This window comes from Globicephala melas, chromosome 5 (genome assembly GCF_963455315.2).
Source record: "Globicephala melas chromosome 5, mGloMel1.2, whole genome shotgun sequence".
Classification (NCBI taxonomy): domain Eukaryota; kingdom Metazoa; phylum Chordata; class Mammalia; order Artiodactyla; family Delphinidae; genus Globicephala; species Globicephala melas.
The window spans coordinates 38,184,533-38,209,515 of record NC_083318.1 but is presented as its reverse complement, the minus strand read 5'-3'; the positions used below and the strand labels follow the sequence as shown (position 1 = coordinate 38,209,515).

The following is a 24,983-nucleotide window of genomic DNA, read 5'->3' as shown; positions in this document are numbered from 1 at the left end:
CTCAGGATTGCATCCTGCCTGCTCTGAGGTGCTGCTTTCTGTCCGTGGCCTGGCCTGCCCTGCCTGCATCAAGCTCCCTGTACACAGTCGCAGAAACATATCATTTCCATGTCACATGTCAGGAGCTGCAAGTCTGGGGAGTCTTTTGAGGCTCTAATCAAAGACCAAGATGTCAGGGAAGGGGCTGCGAGTGGAAAGTGTCAAAAGAGATCTCTCAGGACCCAGATAAATGATCTGCTCCTTCCTGACCGATTTACTGTTAATTTCTGCAGCATCTCAGGCAACTTGAAAGAGCGCCAAGAGCTAACCACAAAGCATCCCAGACGGCAGCTGCAAAATCCCTCCAAAGCATGACTCTCCACTGCCTGCAGGCAAGGGCCCCAGGAGGCAACAAGGATCTGCGGGTCCAACAGGCTGGTGGCAATTCTCTTGCTTCCCATGGGACTGGGCAAGTCATGGAGCCCTCCGAGTCCTCTGTTTCCTCGTCTATAAACTTGGGACAGGGAGAGCTACCCAACAGAATCACTTTGAGTATTAACGTGGTGAGCAGAGAGCAACAGTCTGAGCTGGAAGTGGGACACGTGGGCTGTGATCTCCTGGTAACTATTATCTCCTAGTTTAACTATTCTGTGCCCGGTGTCGCAGCCACCAATGAGGCCTCATAAATATTTACAGCTGGCGTGTGTTGTGATGCTCAATTAATTGCTCCTGTGACGCACTTTGAGAGCCTCAGAGGATAGGTGCCATGCAAAGGGATTATTAAAGGCACAAACAAGTAAGCTCACAGAAGCCGCATCCTTCTGAGCTTTCCATTGCCCCAGGGCTTTTCAGATCATTGCCCCAGATCTAGGGGAAATGTGCTTTCAAAATCACACTGTCCAAGGCGGGATGTGGCAGCCAGGAGAAGACCTCGTTGGTCTTTCCAGATAACTTACCACCGAAGAAATGCAAACGGCCCAAAACCATTTGAAATAAATAATAGTTAATCTAACTAGGCATCAGGGAAGTGAAACAGATAAAATAAGGAATCAAGTAGGAAAAGTTGTTTTAAATGGTCGTAGATTTAATGGTGGTAAGATATGTTGAGATGGTCACTTCACACTCTGTAGATAAGAATATAAATTCATTCAACCCATCCAGAAGGCACCTGAGTGATATGAAACAAGGGGCCTAGGAGACCCACATTATCATTATCAGACACCTTCATCGCAGTTGCACTTGATAGAGTCTCTCCATGGAAACACTCAGAGATCAGATTAAAAAGGATATCATGTTGCAGCAAAGGTACACACTGCAACATGATTTACAATTGTAAAAATGAGCAGGAACCTAATTTCCCTCTCCAAAAATCACACAGCTGATAAATACCATGTTTTCGAGTAACAAAGATCTGCAATGCATTTTTAACATCAGGAGCCTATACATTCTTTTATATTATTTTTAGACATCTGTATATTGAAATGCATGAAGACATCTTCATACACGCGTTCACATATGTGCCTGAGGCTCGCCAAAATATCACCTGTGGTGTTGACTGTTATTTTCTTCTCCATGCAGTTTTCTATGTTCTCTGTAATGAGATGTTCCTTTCGGTCTAGAACAGCACAAACATAAAGGAAGTGTCCCATAAGTTGATTTGTGATCTGCGTTTGATGACTACCCACTCCTCCGGGGAGGATGGTGAATCGCTTGCAACTGACGCTTACCTTGGTTCTCTTTTCTGCCCTAGGTCATGGCCTCGAATCCACAGTGTCACAGGTGAGTCAGGGCCCCCCAGACACCTAAGCAGTGGGAATGTTAGCAGGAGTCTGTTACTCTTCTTTCCATTCTTTTGTTTTTCTTTGGATAAAACTATTGGCTGGTTCAAGGTGACACTGGTTACTTAGGGTCTTTCCCTCTGGTGGCTCCCAGGCTGGAAGTGTGTGACATCCACAGCTTTGGAGGCTGGCAGACGGCGCGGGAATCCTGGCTCTCCATTTCTTAGCTGTGCAGCCTTGGATGAAGCACAGATCCCTGTGGGCCTGAGTTCCTTCAACTGCAAAATGGGTATAAGTCTGCCTGAATGCCAGTATTGTGGCTACTCATCAGTGTTCATTCAACTAAACTGTACATAATGGGCTCCCCCCAAAATATGTGTTGAGTAAGTGAATGGTTCAGAAACCACATTTTATGCTTCTCCTGCATCTCTTTTCAGAGCCCAGTTCCTGTTACTAGACACAGAGTAAGACGCCACTAAAGTTTGAATAAAGTATATACTTACTTTATAAAGTAAAGTAAAATAAAGTATACTCATATTGGAGTATTATTATATCAAGGAAAGTCCCATAGGACTAACTAGAAAACTGATGGCTAGAAATAATGACTGGAATGAGACATAAAAAAAGAGAAATAGGGAGCTCCCTGACAGTCCAGTGGTTAAGACACTGCGCTTTCACTGCCACGGGCCTGGGTTCGATCCCTGGTGAGGGAATTAGGATCCCACAAGCTGTGTGGCCCATAATAAAAGAGAGATAAATAAAAGAGAGAGAGAAATACAGGAAGTGTGCAAAGAAGCAATAGATGCATTGGGAGTGATGTCATCTGCAAATCAATTCACAGGATTCATTATAGCACATGTTGGAGAATATAAGCAGCACCCAGCCACCCAGGGTGGCTTGCACAGCAGGGAGGAGAAGGAGGAAAAAGCAAAATCAATGCTGCAAGTAGGAATATAAATAAGAGACAAATGAGCACCCAGCTCTAATCCCTCTTGCAGAACGTGTTTTTCTTCTGAAGCTTCTCAGGTCCTAAGAAATGTTACATTCTCTCAAGGTAGATGTTTCCAAACTGTACTGAGTCCTTGGTGTCAAAAGTAGCCCCCCTCCAACTACTTGTCACCTCTCAGACCTTCCTACCATCCACTTAAAGTCTTGGGGGGACTGTAGAGAATTCTAAAGGGGATGGTGCTTGGAAATGAGGTTGCTAACCTGATTCGGTGACTGGTGAATTATAAATGTGACCTGTACCCCTCCCCCTTTGGGCTCGTTCTCCACCTGCCTTAAGGTAGAAAAAAAACTGACAGGGGGGATTCCATTTCATTAACAACATTCTAGAGACACAAGCAGGGAAAAGAAAACAAATCAAAACCCCCCAAAAGTCAACTGAGATAAAGCTGCCCAGACCTGCCCATAGGCACTCAGATCTGTACCCTGACAAAAATACTTAGCAAACCACACCACCCCAGCCTATGCAAGCTTAGGCGCCAATACCAGTGTCTACTACACTATAACAAAACTGATATAATTAAAGATGCACATGATGATTTACATAAGAGACTGCTCATCGTGGTGCTATTTATAACATTCCCAGATACTTTAAAGTTGTTTGCAATTTTTTACCATGGGATTTGTTGAAAATGTGGTAGGGCATCTATATGAAAGAATACTACATAGCCATTAAAAATGATGACGTTGAAGCATATTCAGTGATGGGTATGTTATAGCATGCTATTATATGAAAGGGCAGGGAAGAAAACAGTGTGCATACATTTTGATCATATATACATAGATTATGTCATGTGTGTATGTGTTGTTAGTGATTTTCTGTAATCAAATATTTATAGTTGTTATCTTGGTATGGGGACGTTATAGTGATTTTTATTCTCCTCTTTTTTGCTTACCTGTATCTTATAATTTTTCTACAGCAGCATTTTTTTGTATACTAAAAACAATCTATCAAAAAAAAATTCTCTAGGCCTGGAGAAGACAGACACATATTCAAACTTGGACAATCTGTCTGTCAATACCAACATCTTCTATGAAGTTGATATATAGAGAACAGGGTCATGTTTTTCCGTAAAATAAACTCGGGAGATTTTCTCCTTCCACTTAATAAAAAATGAAATTTAGAGGATAGCCCTATTTAGAAAGTGAGGCTTTCTGTCTTAAGTTACCACACACAATAAAAACTGATAAAGATGTATATTGGTTGACTCAGACAGACAAGAAATTTCATTTTGTCCAGGAACACTTGTTTTGTTTTGTTTTTTCCTAAGGAAATCAATCTCTTTTTTTTTAATTTATTTATTTTATTTATTTATTTTTGGCTGTGTTGGGTCTTTGTTGCAGCGCACCAGCTTTCTCTAGTTGCGGCGAGCGGGGGCTACTCTTCGTTGCGGTGCACAGGCTTCTCATTGCTGTGGCTTCTCTTGTTGTGGAGCACAGGCTCTAGGCATGCAGCTTCAGTAGTTGCGGCGCATGGGCTCAGTAGTTGTGGCTCATGGGCTCTAGAGTGCAGGCTCAGTAGTTGTGGCACACGGATTTCATTGCTCTGCAGCATGTGGGATCTTCCCGGGCCAGGGCTCGAACCCATGTCCCCTGCATTGGCAGGCGGATTCTCAACCACTGTGCCAACAGGGAAGCCCAGGAAATCAATCTTAAACGTTGGTTTTTCCCACTTCTAAAAGAAAAATTAATACAAATTTTAGGACTAGAGGGAGGAAAGGCGGGTATGGAATATGTGAGCATCCAGTGCCTCCTTCTGGCCATTTCTAGATAATTCAGTACCTGTGTTAATTTATCAGAGGCTGGTTCTCTCCAAGATGTTGAGGAAATTGGTGAACAGAAAAAAATTGAAACGTTAACAGTTGAATTGCAGGGAAAAGGTGTCCACCCAGTTCTTGTAAGCACAAGCCAGTACTCAAATCATCTAAGGTTGATATGCCCAAGGATTTACAATGTCTTCACAATTCATCATGTATCAGAATGACAGCAGTGAAAAATGCGTCTCATCAAGCCCACGCCAGGGTTTATGCTTTGGTAGAGCTATAGTGAGGCCAGAGAATCCTTACCTTTAACACGATAATTCTAATTCAGGTAGTTCTAGGACAGTCTTTTGAGAATCATTGGCTGAAGCAAAAACATATATAGATAGGTGGATGAAAACTATCAAAGCTGTCTCCACCAAGAGGCAGCTGCCTTAACTATCACTGTTCATTCATCCATCCATCCATTCATTCAACCAATTGTGGTAGTTTCTTAATGTGACAGACACTCTAACCAGCTTTGGCCACAAGCTTTTAAAAAAGGAAATAAAAATGAAAATTTCTGGGGACTCAGCTAGTCTGAAATTCTAAAACTGTGCTCTACAGATGAGGAAACTAAGAACTAGAAAAGGGAAGTGAATTTCCAAGAGCCATCTAGTGAGAACATTAAGCCTGTTCTCACAACTCCCAATACATGTTTCCCATGTAACTGTGAGTTTAGACTATTTATGACTTGGAATTCACAGTTTATAATCTTCAGATCAAGAGACTGTGGTTCAGTGAATAAAACCAAAATTCCCGGAAGTGCTAGATGACTGAGCTGATAGATACATAGGTAGATAGATAGATAGACAGACAGATAGATGATAGATGACAAAGTCAATATATCATAGATATATAACATACATACATTATATGTGTGTATATATATTCTATATCTCTATTTCTGTCTCTTTCTTTCCCTTCCTACTTCCCTCTTTTCTTCCCTTTTCTTTCTCTGCTCCCCTTGACTATACAAGTCATAGTCAAGGCTTATTGGACATCATAATCCTTTACTCAGAGACAGTGAAAATAACTCTAGGTAAATTCCTTCCTGCCTTTCCCTATAACCATGGATCGATGCCAAGCTGAAGATGTTCGAAAGTTTGGGAACTGCCAGGGTAAAGAGTGTAAACTATCCTACTCCACCATAGTGAGAGGAAGATCAGGCCAATGCCCTCCATCCCCAAATACTTTCAAGTTTTTAAAAGATAAAAATGGAGAAAGGCAGCGTCTTGTAGAGGAAAGAACCAAGGGCTGTAAGTGTGGAGCTCAGAATTTGTATACTGGTTCTCTCATGATACCAGCAAGCTCTAGGATCTGTGAATGAGAGAAAATGAAAAGAAACTAACATAACTTTGTGCCAGACCTTTTATAAACTTATCTAATTTAGTTGTAAGGTACAGATTTTATTATCCTTGCTGTATAGATCAGCTAAATGAAGCCCAAGTGAAGTTAGGGAACTTGTAAAGACACCAGTAGTGTAGAGCTCAGATCTATCATAGCACACATGTTAAGTTAGGCACCAAATATTGTCAGCCTCGGTTTTCTCAGTCACTGAATCCCAGAGCTTCACGGCTAGAAGGGACCTCAGCTTGAAGAACCCTTCTGAAGAACTGACTGGTGCTCGTCAACACAGCTGAATGTTGGAAAAGGCACATACTTTGTTTGAAAATGGGCACTAAATAATGACCAAGATATAGATCTGAAGATCTAAAGATCTGGATTGAGTGAAAAAGATTTGGCCATGAAGTTGAACTTGAGAAGACATGAAACACAGAACACAGCAATTCCTTAGTGGCGCACTGAGCCAGGGAGTTACTTATACACGCTTCTCAACAGCTATTTGGGGTAGATACTCTTATTCCCACCCGGCTTACAAGCTTGCCTGAGGTCACACGGCCAGAAAGTGAAACGGCCAGGATTTGAACCTAGAACTTCTCATTCAGCTTCTGTGAAACATGTGTCCATGCCTTTGCTCAGAGGCTCTGCTACGTTATTGGTGAGCACCAAGACTGATTTAAAAAAAACATTTAAGGCCGCAAGACACTTTAAAAAAGAAATCGTGGGGCTGAAACATGACACATGTTTATGTATTTTTTTTATGTAAGTCAAGACCAGAGGCAAGCAGTCTAAGGCTGTTTGGCAACTCTTCTCCTCAGGGTCCTCAGAGACCCTGCCCCTCCTGCATCCCTCCCCGCCTCGAGTTGGCCTCCATACCATCGCCTAAAATAGTGATGTCTGCGCTCTGGGCTGCAGGAGGGATGAAGGGAAGGAGAAGAAGGAATGAAGGCTGCACAGTAACTTCCCTCAAGAAAGTTTCCTGGAAATGGTGAGTTGATTTTCCACCTCTTCCATCAACCAAAACTTGAACTCATGCCCACATGAAGATTAGGACAGGTAATAAGGACGTACTCAAGGTGGCCATGTACCCAGCCAACCAGGAGGAGTTCTAGTACAGAGAAGCAAGGGAAAAATGGGTATGCGGAGACACAGTGGTCTCTGCTCTGGAGCACTTAGTGACAGGAAGTTGGGATTCACTGGCCTCTTGTTTTTTTCTACATATTTATAAGTCCAGCTGGCAGCCTCTGGAATTGGAGGCAACCCTAACCCTCACCATTCCTCTCTCCCCTTGTGCCTCTCCCTCTGAAGTTTCATGACTGAAATGAAAGCAGAAGCGGGTTTCGCTTGGGGAACCTGTCTGGTTTAGAAATACAGTCATCTGAAAGGCCTGTTAACTCATTTCCCTTCCTAGAGAAACAGAAAGTTCTAGAACTCTGCAGGCTTCCTACTTTTACCCTTCTTCTCACACCAGGGAAGCATATTCTCTTCATGGGACTAGTTCGGGATTTTCTTCACCTTTGCCTATCCCATGGCAATGGCACTTGGGTGCTCAGCCAGCTACCCTACCCCTTTAAAGGTACTAAATGGGGACGTAGACAAGGCACCAGCCTTGCACCTCCAGGGGCTTAAGTTCATGGAAGTGTTTATACGTGAAAATAGCCTGAGAGTCTCTCTTCCTCACTTTATTTAACTCACATGGCTCACCTTCCACTGGACAAGAGTGAGAGCTTCTATGTCACTAATTCTCAGACTTCTGAGACCAGAATAAGTATCACCATAGGAGCTTGTGTAAAAAGCAATTGATTTGTTCTGGGGCCCAAGTTTGCTTTCTTTCTTTCTTTTTTATAAAGCATCCAAGATGCCAATGGTCAGGGGACCTAAATTTGATGGGCATTGGTTGTACACCTTTGTCACACCTCTGCAGGCATGAGGTGTCCATGTTCACGACTAAAGTCTGGGGTAATTGCCTCTGTCAGTCAGGAAACCCCCCGAGCTTTACATGACACATATTCATCTTCACTTCCCCCTTAAAAATAACTGTTAGGGAAATGTTGCCTTTTGTAAAAAGATGTTTCCTTGAGGGTCACGTAGAAATCAGTTGTTCTCTGTGGCTGTTTGGTTCCAGAGGGCGATGAGGGACCCTCCACTGTCACAGCATCACCATCACTCTTCCAGGATGGTGATGTGGAAAGCTACTAAGCAGCTTCCCTCATCTTTCTAAAAAACGGCTCTCTCTGAGAAGCCAATCTATCCTTCAGTTCCAGGAAGACTCAAAGACTGGGAAGAATTTGGGGGACTGTTACTATGGTGAGGATCTGGGCCCAGCAAGAGGGAGCGCCAATCTCAAGTTCGCTCAGCAAGGGAGGGGATCAGGTTCTACTGAAAGTTCTGTCGCTGGTTCCAAGCTCTGGGTGTTTCCACAGCCGACTGTTCATTTATTGTCACTTACCATACACAGGGTTACAGGAGTGATCAAGAGCCTGGAATCTCACCACTGCCTCGGGGGAGACAAGCACCACCGTCTGTAACTGTGTGATATATTCATTGGCTTGCTTTGTTCTTACCTGCTAAGGAGAAGCTGAGCAGGGTGTATTCATCAAGGAGGACTAACATCTATAATGCATAAACTACAAACGTTAGTAGTTTAATAAAATAAAGGTTTATTTCTTGCTCACATCATAATCCAATGTAAACTGAAGGAGGTCTTTTTCCAAACATTCATTTGGGATTCACTCTCCTTTTACCCAGTGGCTTCCATCATCCCTGAGGGCCTTGGGGTCCTCTGCTTCTGGCCAGCCACTGAGGCAGGAATGAGAGGTGGAGAGTAAGCGGGCCAGCCTGGAGTGGAATCCGTCACACCTGCCTCATCCCAGTGTCCATAGCTCCATGCCAAGACCGCCCAGTGCAAGGGATGCCAGGAATTGTGCGCCAGCCGAGCGCCCACAGGAAGAGGAAAGGGGGTTTGGTGAGCACACAGCATTCTCACCACTGCAAGGCGCCTGAGCTAGTGATGACCGGGACTGGAAGGTGCTCTTTAATTTTTAGCTGAGATTGGTAGTCAGGGAGTGTCCTCCAGAGGAGATGACATTTCAGACACAGTAGGATGGGTGAAAAGTATCCAGGCCTGGGCAGAGCTGAGGAGAGAACTTTCTGGACTCAGGGACACATGCGACATCTCTGAGGTAGATGTACTGGATGAACTTAAAAAGAGGCTGATATGGTTAGAGCTCAGAGGAGGAAGAAACTAGAAAGAGATGAGATCAGAGACAGGCCAGGCGGCAGGCTGTGCTGGCCTCTGGGAGCAACGGCAGGGAATCTGGACTATGTTTCATGGGCCATGAATGACACGTGCTGATTTACAGTTTTAAAACTATGCTTTTAAAATTGCATTTGCAGAACTCTGCATTGTTCATAACACAGGTAGGTACTGAGGGAGATAGAGATAAAAGATCATTCCTTCCCTATAGAAGGGCAGTGGACTTAAACAGCAAAGAAGTAATCAGACGCTGCTTCTTTTTATTTGCATAACGGTGAGTAAAACAGAAAATGACGGCTGTAACTGATTCAGTGAGATTACAGTGACCTGTAGTGGTCAGAAAGTGAAGCCCCAGGAGGATCTCAAAGTTTACTGAGCATTTTGGAAAACAAAATGGAGGAGGCAGGGACTCCAGGTGGAACCAACACGAGCAAAGACCCAGAAGTGGCACGCAGCATATTTGGGGAATCCAGGAGGGTCTGAGACTGCAATGCTGCTGAAAGAAGAGATCCTCACAGCTCTGCATGAGAATGTGGGTATAATGACTATGTTCAATGAAGCCAATATCCTAAAATGAAATGATATTGAACCCTGAATTAGACAGTGGAGCTGCTCTCCTAGATCACAAGTGCCAGAGCGGATCCCCAGTAAGTCTGTGCTCATTTGTGCCTGCCAGACCAGCTGGTGTTTAATGGGTGACATTATTAATTTAACTCAATTCATGAGAGAGTACAAATTGCTAAAGGGCTGGAAAACCTGTAGGTTTCTCTGCCAGGGATCTCACTATGGGTGTAATTGTGCTGGGACAGGGAGATGTTATTAGTGCCCTGGGGTAGTGTTTGCTGCTGGTCCTACCACCAGAATAGACTGTAACTGGTGGCAGGTGCAGACAGGATTCTCCTCCTCCTGGCTCATTATCTCAAGGAGATTAGCTCTGGCTTAACATTTCCCCCATGCACTGGTCCTAGGAAAATTCCATAGAACTGTGTTTCCACTGAGCCAAAGTTTCATTAATTTATACATTACACCCTACAGAAGACTTTGGCATGCTGGCACAAATTCACAGCTATTAATTTTGTATTTTGGTATGGGAAGAGAATTCAGGGTGAAAGGACAAAATTTAAGAACATGATGAAGCCAGACCAAAAGGTAGAAATACACATCATACCATGGTCCTCTGCACTATTTGGATGCAGCCTAGAGATTTGCCCTGAGAGTCTTAACAGCTAAAGGAGGAAGGGAAATGTGATCTCTTTTAAGATTGATGCTTTCCATTAAATCAAAGCAAAGAAGTGTGCAGCTTCTGGTCCTGAGACCTACTAGAAACTTCTCATATATGTGCTAATAAAGAGAACATGATAAGAACATTTTCTGCCTACAATGTTCCCAAATTCAGACTAACAGCGTGAAATTATACTGCAATTTAGGAAAATGAAGTGTATGAGGAAGCAAAAAAACCTGCAGGTCATGTGAGCGATTCTTTGGTGGTTTTGCATAATCTGAGGGTAAAATGTAAAACATCGAGCACTGAGTACACCAGATGACCTTCTGGCAATCTTTCATAGAACAAGTCCAAGGGAGGAAGTTGAGTGTCAAGAAACATCTGCTGAACAAGATTTATTCATCAAACTCCTATCAAGAACTCATTTGGGGCTTCCCTGGTGGCGCAGTGGTTGAGAGTCCACCTGCTGATGCAGGGGACACGGGTTCGTGCTCCGGTCCGGGAAGATCCCACATGCCGCGTAGCGGCTGGGCCCGTGAGCCATGGCCGCTGAGCCTGCGCGTCCGGAGCCTGTGCTCCGCAACGGGAGCGGCCACAACAGTGAGAGGCCCGCGTACCGCAAAAAAAAAAAAAAAAAAAACTGATTTGGTGAAGAGTGCCCTGCACCTCAAGCCAGGGATAGATGAATAAGTAGATATGGTCCCTACTCTTAAAATATGTAGAGTCTGTTCAAGAAGACAATGTGTGGACAGATTATTGCAAATGCAATGTGTGCCAGAGGGCAAGGGGAAACACATGTGGTCATTGGCTGAGATGCTGCTGAGTCATCACTTTGGGTGCTACAGATTGGGGGGCAGCGTTCCTTCTAACATTGTTTCTCTTTCAACGAGAAGGTTAGCTTGCTGTGGAAAGGCTTCTTAGTCGGGAATTGATTCTCTTTCCTCCTTTTCCATCGCCCCTGTTATGTAAGAGCAGCTGATAGAATGAGAAGCATGGAAATGTGCACTTCATTTTGAGCAATTACAGTCAAGAAAAATTAATTGAAATGAGCACAAGATTTCTGGAGAAAAACAAGGGCCCAGTCTTCCCAATGTTTTGCAATAACATTTTGGTCTCTTTTTGTTGGCAGGCCAGTACCAGACTATTAATGAGCCTCTTCTTGATGGCGTAAGTCAGCTGCTTTCCTTACCTATTTTGTCAGTGTTTGATATTTACAAAGTAAGTGGCTTTTATCAAGGTACTTAGTGAATTTAAAACAATTAAACTTTTCCAAATGTCATAATTCCCTGGCAGAGAAAACTGCATTTCAGTTCTTGGGTAGAAAACTGTATTCCTACAATATATGTAAATCAAATCATCATGCTGTATGTCTTAAACTTATACAGTGATGTATGTCAATTATTTCTCAGTAAAACTGGAAAAATAAATAAATATTGAGGCATTAATATAGAGAAAGGGAAAAACATTACATTTCCATTCCTCAACTATACAATAAAGACAAAAATTAACTCACAATGGCCATTGTGAAGATTGAATAAGGTGAAAATACCAACACATGGTGCTGGCAAGTGTGTGATGAGAAAATCACTTCCTAAAACTCATGGTGAAATTTTAAATTGCAAGAAACTCTTTGGAAAGCAATTTCATAATATTAACTAACAAATATAAAAGTGTCCATTTTCTTAGGTCCCATAATTCTATGGTTGGGAATTTAAATTAAAGAATTAAGCTAAAATTTGGATTAATATTTAAATACTCATTTATATTTTATAATATATTTTAAATGGCAATACACTAGGATCATGCTAAATATTCAATAATAGAAGAATCATTGAATGTATTATGATATATTCATATTATGAAGTCAATAATATTTACAAAGAAGTTTAATGACAAGAAAATTTTAAATTTATAACATGAAATCAGATATCTAATACTATAAATAATTTAATTGTTAAATTATAATTTACATAATTTGAATACTTTTAACTAACCTATCTATAGATGATAAATGGGATAGATAGAAATGATAGAGATAGATAGATGATAAATAGATGATAGATAGATAGATAGATAGATAGATAGATAGATAGATATATAGACAGACAGGACTTACCTGTAAAATCATTGGTTCTTTACTATTTGAAAGACTTCTTTAAGAATTTGGATTTCCCTGGTGGCACAGTGGTTAAGAATCCGCCTGCCAATGCAAGGGACATGGGTTCGAGCCCTGGTTTGGGAAGATCCCACATGCCTTGGAGCAACTAAGCCTGTGCGCCACAACTACTGAGCCCATGTGCCACAACTACTGAAGCCCACATGCCTAAAGCCCATGCTCCGCAACAAAAGAAGCCACTGCAATAAGCCCACACATGAAAACAAAGAGTAGCCCCTGCTCACATCAACTAGAGAAAGCCTGCACGCAGCAACAAAGACCCAATACAGCCAAAAATAAAAATAAATAAGTTTAAAAAAAAATTAAATTAAAGCTATGGCTCTTCATCCCAGGACACACACTCACACACACATACACACGATGAATCAATCAGTCACAAAATATTTTATAAAGTATAAGGCTTATATATACTGAGCTTTTAGTAAGAACCCTGATAGTGACAGTAGACAGATACTAGATAGGTTAACAGATAAATAGGTGTAATGCATTATATTTAAAATAAAACTCTGTCCCTTTCTCTTTCTGGGAAAAAATAAACCAAAATATTTATATTTGGTCCTGGGGACAAGTTTCTGAGGGTCTGATGTAGATTCTCTTCAGACCTGGAGCGGTGGTTGCTGTTCCTGCTGGCGTCCCTTTGTGCCCTGAGCCCATGAAGTCTAGCAAGGTGACGGGATTAAAGATGGGCTCTGTCTCACATCTCCAGTTCTTCCAGCAGGTCCAAGGCTTTCCCAAAGAGACTATGCTCTGAGGAGTCTTGGTTGCCATAATAGTATAAAAATGATGTCCTTGCAAAAATGTCTATCTGTCAAATCCCAAAGGAGTCAAATACTGGTGCTTCAACTCAGAGCTCACTTCTGTGTGCAGTTCTGGAGGAGAACAGCCCAGTCACCTCACTCACTTTGCCAGGTCAATTATGAAAACTCCTGGAGTGCACCTCCCAGCATCTTTGCTTTGCCATGGGCACTCAGCTCCGCTGATACTCAGCACGTCAACTAGAGAGAAGGGATCTAACATGTCCTGAGCTCCTGTCATGGGCAGGCACCAAAGTAGAACCTTTATATACAATTTGCTCAATTAATCTCTGACTGCAATCAAATAAGGTAACTTTAGCCTTCTCCAATTTACAGACTGAAGTAAGGGAGGTTAAGTAACCTCCCCAAGGTCATAAAGTAGACTCACAGTTTAGATCTAGGATAGGATGACTCCATCTTGGATCCATGCTAACACTAAGCAGACCAGTCTCACCTGGTTTCCCATCCAAGGACTCCCAGTCTGATCCCTGCTTACCTCCTGAGACCTGACCAAGTAGGCAGGGTTTCAGGGCTATAATGACCTGTTGCTGGGGGCACAGCATGAGCGCAAATATGCAAATGTTTCTACTCCAACTTTGTGTTCAGTGACGTAATCTTTTTCCTTTGGGTCACCAAGCTCTCCCCTTCTAACCTGTTCCTGCTCTTAAATCACTATGTCACTCCCTGGTCTCCTGCACCTGAACTCCTTACGTTTGATAAACGGGCCCTTCAAAACTTGCCTAATTCCTCTGTTCATGTAAGACTCAAGCCTTGCTTTCCATAGGAAGCACTTGGGAAAATCAAGGGCTAGCACATTGAAAGTCAAAATTGTTGTCTTCAGTGGGTCCATCTCCTTCTTCATGCTGTCCCATGAAGAACACAGATTTACTAAATTGCACTCTATACCTCTTCATTGAATGAGCAGAGTTGCCTTGAGCCGAAGTGGAGCCCAAAATGTCCTCCAGATAGGGGCCTGGTGAGGTCCCCCCATGCTATTGCTTACCTGGAAAGCAGACTCATCCTGTAACTAGTCTTTACTTTTACCAAACTGCTTTGATAGAGTGATGATAAAAAAAAAGACATACACTTGGAAGCTTGGGACTACAAAAGCACTTGTCTAAATATATTTCAGAATGAGAATAATGCCGACCTAGAATTTAAACTCAAGCCTATCTAATTCCAGGTTCCTACACTATAGTAAAATCACCTCATAGATATTTCTGCTTATACAATGAAATAGAGTACAGAAAGCACCTAACACATATGAAGTACTTAACAAATATTAGAGAGACTTTAAAGGGAGGAGAACAAACCATGATTGGTGACCTTCTCTTATCTCAAGCTTTTTTTAATAGTAGTTGTTATTACAGTAGCAGTCATAATAATATTTACAACTAGTGCTTAGTGAGTGCTGACCATCAGGTATTTTGCTAAAAATTTTACATTCATGATCTCAGTTAAGACACTTCTGGTTGAGTATGATGTTAACTGTGGGTTTGTCATATATGGCCTTTATTATGTTAAGGTATATGCCTCCTATACTCATTTTATTCAGTTTTTATCATAAACAGATGTTGAAACTTGTCAAATACTTTTATGCATCTATTGAAGTCAATATGTGATTTTTTTATCCTTCGTTTGGTTAATGTGGTGTATCGTGTTGATTGATTTGCAGATTGAACTATCCTTGCATCCTTGGAATAAATCTCATTTGATCGTGGTGTATGATCCTAATGTATTGTTGTATTTGATTTGCTCATTTTTTCTTTAATATCTTTATTGGAATATAATTGCTTTACAATGGTGTGTTAGTTTCTGCTTTATAACAAAGTGAATCAGCTATACCTATACATATATCCCCATATCTCCTCTCTCTTGCGTCTTCCTCCGAAACTCCCTATCCCACCCCTCTAGGTGGACACAAAACACCGTGGCTGCTTCCCACTAGCTATCTATTTTACATTTGGTAGTGTATATATGTCCATGCCACTCTCTCACTTCATCCCAGCTTACCCTTCCCCCTCCACATGTCCTCAAGTCCATTCTCTACATCTGCATCTTTATTCCTGTCCTGCCCCTACGTTCTTCAGAACCTTTTACTTTTTTTTAGATTTCATATATATGTGTTAGCATACGGTATTTGTTTTCTCTTTCTGACTTACCTTCACTCTGTATGACAGACTTGAGGTCCATCCACCTCACTACAAATAACTCAATTTCATTTCTTTTTATGGCTGAGTAATATTCCATTGTATATATGTGCCATATCTTCTTTATTCACTCACCTGTTGATGGACATGTAGGTTGCTTCCATGTCCTGGCTATTGTAGATAGAGCTGCCATGAACATTGTGGTACATGACTCTTTTTCAAGTATGGTTTTCTCAGGGTATATGCCCAGTAGTGGCATTGCTGGGTCATATGGTAGTTCTGTTTTTAGTTTTGTAAGGAACCTCCATACTGGTTGTATCAATTTAAATTCCCACCAACAGTGCAAGGGGGTTCCCTTTTCTCCACACTCTCTCCAGTATTTATTGTTTGTACATATTTTCATGATGCCATTCTGACTGGTGTGAGGTGATACCTCATTGTAGTTTTGACTTGCATTTCTCTAATGATTAGTGATGTTGAGCATCCTTTCATGTGTTTGCTGGCAATCTGTGTATCTTCTTTGGAGAAATGTCTATTTAGGTCTTCTGCCCATTTTTGGATTGGGTTGTTTGTTTTTTTTGATATTGAGCTGCACGAGCTGCTTGTAAATTTTGGAGATTCATCCTTTGTCAGTTGCTTCATTTGCAAATATTTTCTCCCATTCTGAGGGTTGTCTTTTCGTCTTTTTATGGTTTCGTTTGCTGTGCAAAAGCTTTTAAGTTTCACTAGGTCCCATTTGTTTATTTTCATTTTTATTTCTATTTCTCTAGGAGGCGGGTCAAAAAGGATCTTGCTGTGATTTATGTCATAGAGTGTTCTGCCTATGTTTTACTCTAAGAGTTTTATAGTGTCCGGCCTTATATTTAGGTCTTGAATCCATTTTGAGTTTACTTTTCTGTATGGTGTTAGGGGGAGTTCTAATGTCATTCTTTTACAAGTAGCTGTCCACTTTTCCCGGCACCACTTATTGAAAAACCTGTCTTTTTTCCATTGTATATTCTTGCCTCCTTTATCAGAAATAAGGTGACCATATGTGTCAGGGTTTATCTCTGGGCTTTCTATCCTGTTCCTTTGATCTATATTTGTGTTTTTGTGCCAATATCATAAGTCTTGATTACTGTAACTTTGTAGTATAGTCTGAAGTCTGGGAGCCTGATTCCTCCAGCTCCGTTTTTCTTTCTCAAGATTGCTTTGGCTATTTGAGGTCTTTGTGTTTCCATACAAATTGTGAAAATTTTCGTTCTAGTTCTGTGAAAATTGCCATTGGTAGTTTGACAGGGATTGCATTGAATCTGTAGATTGCTTTGGGTATTATAGTCATTTTCACAACGTTGATTCTTCCAATCCAAGAACATGATATATCTCTCCATCTGTTTGTATCATCTTTAATTTCTTTCATCAGTGTCTTATAGTTTTCTGCATACAGGTCTTTGTCTCCTTAGGTAGATTTATTCCTAGCTATTTTATTCTTTTTGTTGCAATGGTAAATGAGAGTGTTTCCTTAATTTCTCTTTCAGATTTTTCATCATTAGTGTATAGGAATGCAAGAGATTTCTGTGCATTAATTTTTATCCTGCTACTTTACTAAATTCATTGATTAGCTCTAGTAGTTTTCCGGTAGCATCTTTAGGATTCTCTATGTATAGTATCATGTCATCCGCAAACAGTGACAGCTTTACTTCTTTTCCAGTTTGGATTCCTTTTATTTCTTTTTCTTCTCTGATTGCTGTGGCTAAAACTTCCAAAACAATGTTGAATAATAGTGGTGAGGGTGAACAACCTTGTCTTGTTCCTGATCTTAGAGGAAATGGTTTCAGTTTTTCACCATTGAGAATGATGTTGGCTGTGGGTTTGTCATATATGGCCTTTACTATGTTGAGGTAACATCCCTCTATACCGACTTTCTGGAGAGTTTTTATCATAAATCAGTGTTAAATTTTGTTGAAAGTTTTTTCTGCGTCTATTGAGATGATCATGTGATTTTTCTCCTTCAATTTGTTAATATTTTTGATCACATTGATTGATTTGCATATATTGAAGGATCCTTGCATTCCTGGGATAAACCCCACTTCATCATGGTGTATGATCCTTTTAATATGTCGCTGGATTCTGTTGCTAGTATTCTGTTACGGATTTTTGTATCTATGTTCATCAGTGGTATTGGCCTGTAGTTTTCTTTCTTTGTGACATCTTTGTCTGATTTTGGTATCAGGGTGATGGTGGCCTCATAGAATGAGTTTGATACTGTTCTTCCCTGTGCTATATTTTGGAAGAGTTTGAGAAGGATAAGTGTTAGCTCTTCTCTAAATGTTTGACAGAATTTGCCTGTGAAGCCATCTGGTCCTGGGCTTTTGTTTGTCAGAAGATTTTTAATCACAGTCTCAATTTCAGTGCTTGTGATTGGTCTGTTTATATTCTCTATATCTTCCTGCTTCAGCCTTAGAAGGTTGTGCTTTTCTAAGAATTTGTCCATTTCTTCCAGGTTGTCCATTTTATTAGCATATAGTTGCTTGTTGTAATCTCTCATGATGCTTTGTATTTCTGCAGTGTCGGTTGTTACATCACCTTTTTCATTTCTAAATCTATTGATTTGTGTCTTCTCCCTTTTTTTCTTGATAAGTCTGGCTAGTGGTTTATCAATTATGTTTATCTTCTCAAAGAAACAGCTTTTAGTTTTATTGATCTTTGCTATTGTTTCCTTCATTTCTTTTTAATTTATTTCTGATCTGATTTTTATGATGTCTTTCCTTCTGCTAACTTTGGAGGGGTTTTTGTTCTACTTTGTCTAATTGCTTTTGGTGTAAGGTTAGGTTGTTGATTTGAGATGTTTCTTGCTTCTTAAAGTAGGATTGTATTGCTATAAACTTCCCTCTTAGAACTGCCTTTGCTGCATCCCATAGGTTTTCGGTCATCGTGTTTTCATTGTCTTTTGTTTCTAGGTATTTTTTTATTTCCTCTTTGATTTCTTCAGTGATCTCTTGGTTATTTAGTAGTTTTCCTACAGATTTTTTCCTGTAATTGATATCTACTCTCATAGCGTTGTGGTCAGAAAAGATGCTTGACATGATTTCAATTGTCTTAGATTTACCAAGGCTTGATTTGTGACACAAGATAGATCTATCCTGGAGAATGTTCCATGAGCACCTGAGAAGAAAGTGTATTCTGTTATTTTTGGATGGAATGTCCTATAAATATCAATTAAGTCCATCTTGTTTAATGTATCATTTAAAGCTTGTGTTTCCTTATTTATTTTCATTTTGGGTGATGTGTCCATTGGTGAAAGTGGCATGTTAAAGTCCCCTACTATGATTGTGTTACTGTCGATTTCCCCTTGTATGGCTGTTAGCATTTGCCTTACATATTGAGGTGCACCTATGTTGGGTTCATAAATATTTACAATTGTTATATTGTCTTCTTGGATTGATCCCTTGATCATTATGTAGTGGCCTTCTTTGTCCCTTGTAATAGTCTTTATTTTAAAGTCAGTTTTTTCTGATATGAAAATTGCTACTCCAGTTTTCTTTTGATTTCCATTTGCATGGAATAACTTTTTCCATCCCCTCACTTTCAGTCTGTATGTGGCCCTAGGCCTGAAGTGTGTCTCTTGTAGACAGAATATATACAGGTCTTGTTTTTATATCCATTCAGCCAGTCTGTGTCTTTTGGTGGGAGCATTTAATCCATTTACATTTAAGGTAGTTATCAATATGTATGTTCCTATTACCATTTTCTTAACTTTTTTGGTTTTGTTATTGTAGGTCTTTTCCTTCTCTTGTGTTTCCTGCCTAGAGAAGTTCCTTTAGCATTTGTTATAAAGCTGGTTTGGTGGTGCTGAATTCTCTTAACTTTTGCTTGTCTGTAAAGGTTTTAATTTCTCCATCAAATTTGAGTGAGATCCTTGCTGGGTAGAGTAATCTTGGTTGTAGGTTTTTCCCTTTCATCACTTTAAATATGTCCTGTCACTCCCTTCTGGCTTGCAGAGTTTCTGCTGAATGATCAGCTCTTAACCTTATGGGGATTCCTTGTATGTTATTTGTTGCTTTTCCCTTTCTGCTTTTAATATTTTTCTTTGTATTTAATTTTTGATAGTTTGATTAATATGTGTCTTGGTGTGTTTCTCCTTGGATTTATCCTGTATGGGACTCCCTGTGCTTCCTGGACTTTTGACTATTTCCTTTCCCATATTAGGGAAGTTTTCAACTATAATCTCTTCAAATATTTTCTCAGACCCTTTCTTTTTCTCTTCTTCTTCTGGGACCCCTATAATTCGAATGTTGGTGCGTTTAATGTTGTCCCAGAGGTCTCTGATACTGTCCTCAATTCTTTTCATTCTTTTTTCTTTATTCTGCTCTGTGGCAGTCGTTTCCACTATTTTATCTTCCAGGTCTCTTATCCATTCTTCTGCCTCAGGTATTCTGCTATTGATTCCATCTAGAGAATTTTTAATTTCATTTATTGTGTAGTTCATCATTGTTTGTTTGCTCTTTAGTTCTTCTAGGTCCTTGGTAAACGTTTATTGTATTTTCTCCATTCTATTTCCAAGATTTTGGATCATCTTTACTATCATTACTCTGTACTCTTTGTCAGGTAGACTGCCTATTTCCTCTTCATTTGTTTGGTCTGGTGAGTTTTTACCTTGCTCCTTCATCTGCTGTGTATTTCTCTGTGTTCTCGTTTTGCTTAACTTACTGTGTTTGGGGTCTCCTTTTCACAGGCTGCAGTTTCATAGTTCCCGTTGTTTTTGGTGTCTGCCCCCAGTGGCTGAGGTTGGTTCAGTGGGTTGTGTAGGCTTCCTGGTGGTGGGGATTGGTGCCTGTGTTCTGGTGGATGAGGCTGGATCTTGTCTTTCTGGTGGGCAGGACCCCGTCTGGTGGTGTGTTTTGGGGTGTCTGTGACCTTAATATGATTTTAGGCAGCCTCTCTACTAATGGGTGGTGTTGCGTTCCTGTCTTGCTAGTTTTTTTGGCATAGGCTGTCCAGCACTGTAACTTGCTGCTCGTTGAGTGGAGTTGGGTCTTAGCATTGAGATGGAGCTCTCTGGGAGTGCTTTTGCCATTTGATATTACATGAAGCCGTGAGGTCTCTGGTGGAACAATGTCCTGAACTCAGCTCTCCCACCTCAGAGGCTCAGGCCTGACACCTGGCCAGAGCATCAAGACCCTGTCAGCCACATGGCTCAGAAGAAAAGGGAGAAAGAAAGAAAGAAAGAAAGAAAGAAAGAAAGAAAGAAAGAAAGAAAGAAAGAAAGAAAGAAAGAAAGAAAGAAAGAAAGAAAGAAAGGAAGGAAGGAAGGAAGGAAGGAAGGAAGGAAAGAAAGAAAGAAAGAAAGAAAGAAAGGAAGGAAGGAAGGAAGAAGAAAGAAAGAAGGAAAGGAAGGAAGGAAGAAGAAAGAAAGAGAAAGAAAGAAAATATAATAAAATACAATAAAGTTATTAAAATAAAGAATTTTTTAAATTTAAAAAATTTTAAAGTAATAAAAAAAGAAAGTGCAACCAAACCAAAAAATATATCTATCAATAGTAATAAGTGCTAAAAACTATAATAAAAAAAAATGACAGACAGAACTCTAAGACAAATGGTAAAAGCAAAGCTATACAGACAAAATCACACAAAGAAGCATACAAATACACACTCACAAAAAGAGGAAAAGGAAAAAATGTATATATTTTTTGGGAAGTCTGAGGTCTTCTGTCAGTGTTCAGTAGGTTTTCTGTAGGAGTTTTTCCACATATAGATGTATTTCTGATGCATTTGTGGGGAGGAAGCTGATCCCCACATCTTACTCCTCCTCCATCTTGAATGTCTCCTGGACTTTTGTTTTTGAAATGTTTTTGATTACTGCTTTAATCTGCTTACTAGGGATCAGTCTATTCAGAAAATCTGGTTCTTCATGATTCAATCTTGGAAGGTTATATAATTCTAAGAATTTATATCCATTTCATTTTGGTTATCCAATTTGTTGGCATATAGCTATTCATAGTAGTCTCTTATAATCTTTTGTATTTCTGTGGTATTTGTTGTAACTTCTCTTTTGTTTCAGATTTTATTTATTTAAGCCTTCTCATTTTTTCTTAGTATATCTAGCTAAAGGTTTGCCCATTTCATTTATCTTTTCAAAGAAGCAGGTCTTAGTTTCATTCATCTTTTTCTGTTGTCTTTTTTTCTCTATTTCATTTACTTCTGCTCTAATTTTTAGTATTTTCTTCCTTCTACTGACTTTGGGCTTTGTTTTCTCTTCTTTTTCTAGCTATTTTATGTATAAGGTTATATTATTTATTCAAGATTTTTCTTATTTCTTGAGGTAGACCTGTATTGCTACCTTCCCTCTTAGTACTGCTTGGCTGCATACATAGGTTTTGGTATGTCATATTTTCATTTTTATTTGTCCTCATGTGTTTTTTTTTTTATTTCTTCTTTGAATTTTTCCATTAACCCAATATTTGTTCAGTAGCATGTTGTTTAGTCTTATATTCATTTGTCTATACAGGTTGTATCCTTTTCTTCTCCCCCTCATATTTTTGTTGCCACAAAAACTTCCCTTTTTATGTTGTGAGTTCATTACCAAATTTAAGTAGCTATAGTTATTTTTAATGTTTTTTCCTTTAACCTTTATGCTATAATTAAGTGTTTAACAACCTATTCTGATATAGAGTTGCAATTTTCTGATTCTCTCTCTTTATCACATTACTCAAAGTTTTGTATACTTTTACCTTTTTGTTTCAAGTAGAAGAGCTCCTTTCAACATTTCTTGTAAGGCAGGTCTAGTGGTCATGAACTCCCTCAGGTTTTATTGTCTAGGAAAGCCTTTATTTCTCCTTCATATCTGAAAGATAACTTTGCTGGATAGAGTATTCTTGGCTCACAGTTTTTATCTTTCAGTATTTTGAGTATGTCATTCCTTTCTCTCATGGCCTACAGAGTTTCTGCTGAGAAGTCTGCTGATAGCCAAATGGGAGTACCTTTGTAAGTTACTGTCTTTTTTTTCCCTGAGTGCCTTTATTACTCTTTCTTTATCATTGACTTTTGACAGTTTTAATATAATGTGTCTTGGAGAAGGTCTTTTTGCATTAAGATAATTAGGTGTTCTATTAGCTTCGTGGACTTGTATATCCAGTTCCTTCCTCAGGTTTGGGAAGTTCTCAGCTATTATTTTTTTAAATAAGCTCTCTACTCCTTTCTCCCTCTCTTCCTTTTCCGGTATACCCGCTATCTTATGGTGCTTTTTTCTAATGCAATCAGATAATTCTTATAGAATTTCTTCATTTTTTAAAAAAATCTTAGTTCTCTCTCCTCTTCTACCTGAATCATTTTTAAATTTCTATCTTTGAGCTCATTGATTCTCTCTTCCACATTATCTGCTCTATTCCCAGTGCTTTCTAATGTATTCTTCATCTCATTTACTGAGTTCTCAAGCTCCAGAATTTCTGTTTGATTATTTTTTAGAGTTTTAGTCTCTTTGGTAAAGTATTCCTTCTGTCATTGGTTTTATTCCTGAGCTCATTGAACTCCTTTATGAGTTTTCTTATGGCTTGTTGAGTTTCCTCATGACAGTTATTTTTAACTCTACCAGTTAGATCATAGTCTCCTGTGACTTAAATTTGGTTTCTGGATAATTGTCATATTCATTTTGTGATACTGTGTTACCATGGTTTTTCATGGTGCTTGATGAGTTGTTCCTCTACCAGTGCATTTGAAATAGTAAACACCTCTCTTGTTTAGGTAAAGCTTTGATTACTTTGATTCTAAGAGTTCCACAGATTGGTAATTAGAGACCTTTCTTTTGTTTTTCAGTAGGTGCTGCTATAGCACGTTTTTGTTTTTTCTTATCTGAGCTGCCTATTTGAGAATCAGCAGTTTCCACCCTCCACTGCCTCTACCAGAGATTTCACTGGTGCCCATGTCATTGCAGCTTATGTCTCTGGGATCACTGGTGCCTTGCTGATGTCAATGTCACTGCTGCTACTGGCATCTTCATGTCCAGTGTTGCTTGAGTTATCAGCAATGCTACTGTAGCAAGGGATGGGGAGCCATGGGCAGGGGGTGCCAGAATCACACACACACCTGGCGTTTGCAGGTCCTGCTGCTGCTGCTGCTGCTGCCCAGTTCCTTATGGCCATGGGCACCACTGTAGCCAGGAAATAAGAGTCGTGTACCACCTCTGCTGCTGCCACCAGGTTTTCTGGGGGTCAGGATTATGGGCACCACCTCTACTGTTCCCCTGATTATACTCTCTCTATGTATTCCGATCTACCTACCTTCAGATGTACAAACATGTGGATCTCTCTGGAGTCCTGGTGTCTTGGGCAGAGGAACCTTTGTTGAGTTATGGATGTTTTACTAGTTGTAGATTGAAGGGGAGAGACAAAGGGAGTGTCTCACACCATCATAACGCTGATGTCATTCTAGGGATAACGTTAGAATTCTGCCTACTACAAGAATTTAACTGCCTCAGATCCCAGACTCTCAAATCTTTAACTCCAAGCTAAGAGAATCCGTATTACTCCCCTAGCTAGCATGGTAGTCTATAATCTTTGTCATTATTGTACCTTTCCTTGACTCACTCAAACGTTCCCTCCTTAGGGAAGGAAATTAGCAGCAGTCCTCGATGGAGCAGAAGGCCACACAGACGAGGACTATGAAGACCTTGAGTTTCACATGGTAGAAGCACAGCAATCAGTGAAAATTTTACCAGCCAGGCCTATAAAGGAATCTGAATATGCGGGTAACATTTGGGGGCTGAAATCTAAAAATGCATGTCCGTGCTGCAATAATGCATAGCAACTAAAGCTGCAGGTTCTGAATTAAACAGCTCTAGTTTAAAATCATGCCTCTATGTCTTATTAGCTGTGTGACCTTGAGCAAGCATCTAAAAATCATTTTCTCTATCAGAAAACAGGGTTCATAATAAGAGAACTTACCCCCAGCGTGTTTTTTGAAGATCACATGTATGATGCATGCTGAGTTCTCACCAGAGGACTTAACACAGAGTCAGAGCTCTGTGACTATTGGTTATTATTATCATGATGCTCATCTTGAGTCCTAGAAACAACTGATGAGCATGACAGAACATTGACCAGCAGGAATGTGGGCAACATCCCTGTTAAGACAAAGTTTGCATAGAGGAGATTACAGTAAAAGGGAAGACTTTTTAATATGGCTGATCTGTTTTGCCAGTAACCAGCATATGAGTGCAACTAGGGCATGGCAACAAAACCAAGCTTTTTAAGAGAAAGAAGAGCTTATTACAAATCCACCTTTGCCTCTTTCTAACTGGGGTGTTTTGGGCAGCTCCAGCAAGTTCTCTGAACATTAGGTAAAGCACACTGCTGTAAGGGAAAAGAGAAAGCATTTGTGATTTCTGAGAGCCTGATCTACTAAAATGACTCTACTGGGGAGAATCACCTTGTAAATAATAATGATATTCCTTTCTTCATTTACTCAGCAAGCATTTACTGAGTATGTACTGTGTGCCAGTTATCA

The 24,983-nt window shown here is 40.1% G+C and overlaps 1 protein-coding gene across 1 annotated transcript in view; it reads left to right on the top strand.

Annotated features, from left to right (window-relative positions):
* Positions 1 to 24,983, top strand: part of CLNK (cytokine dependent hematopoietic cell linker) — a 179,857-nt gene that overhangs the window by 91,238 nt on the left and 63,636 nt on the right. The window contains exons 4-6 of the mRNA XM_030864219.2: positions 1,730 to 1,758; positions 11,513 to 11,550; positions 24,084 to 24,225. Coding sequence (XP_030720079.2) covers positions 1,730 to 1,758; positions 11,513 to 11,550; positions 24,084 to 24,225 — 209 coding nt within the window. The remainder of the gene's footprint in view (positions 1 to 1,729; positions 1,759 to 11,512; positions 11,551 to 24,083; positions 24,226 to 24,983) is intronic.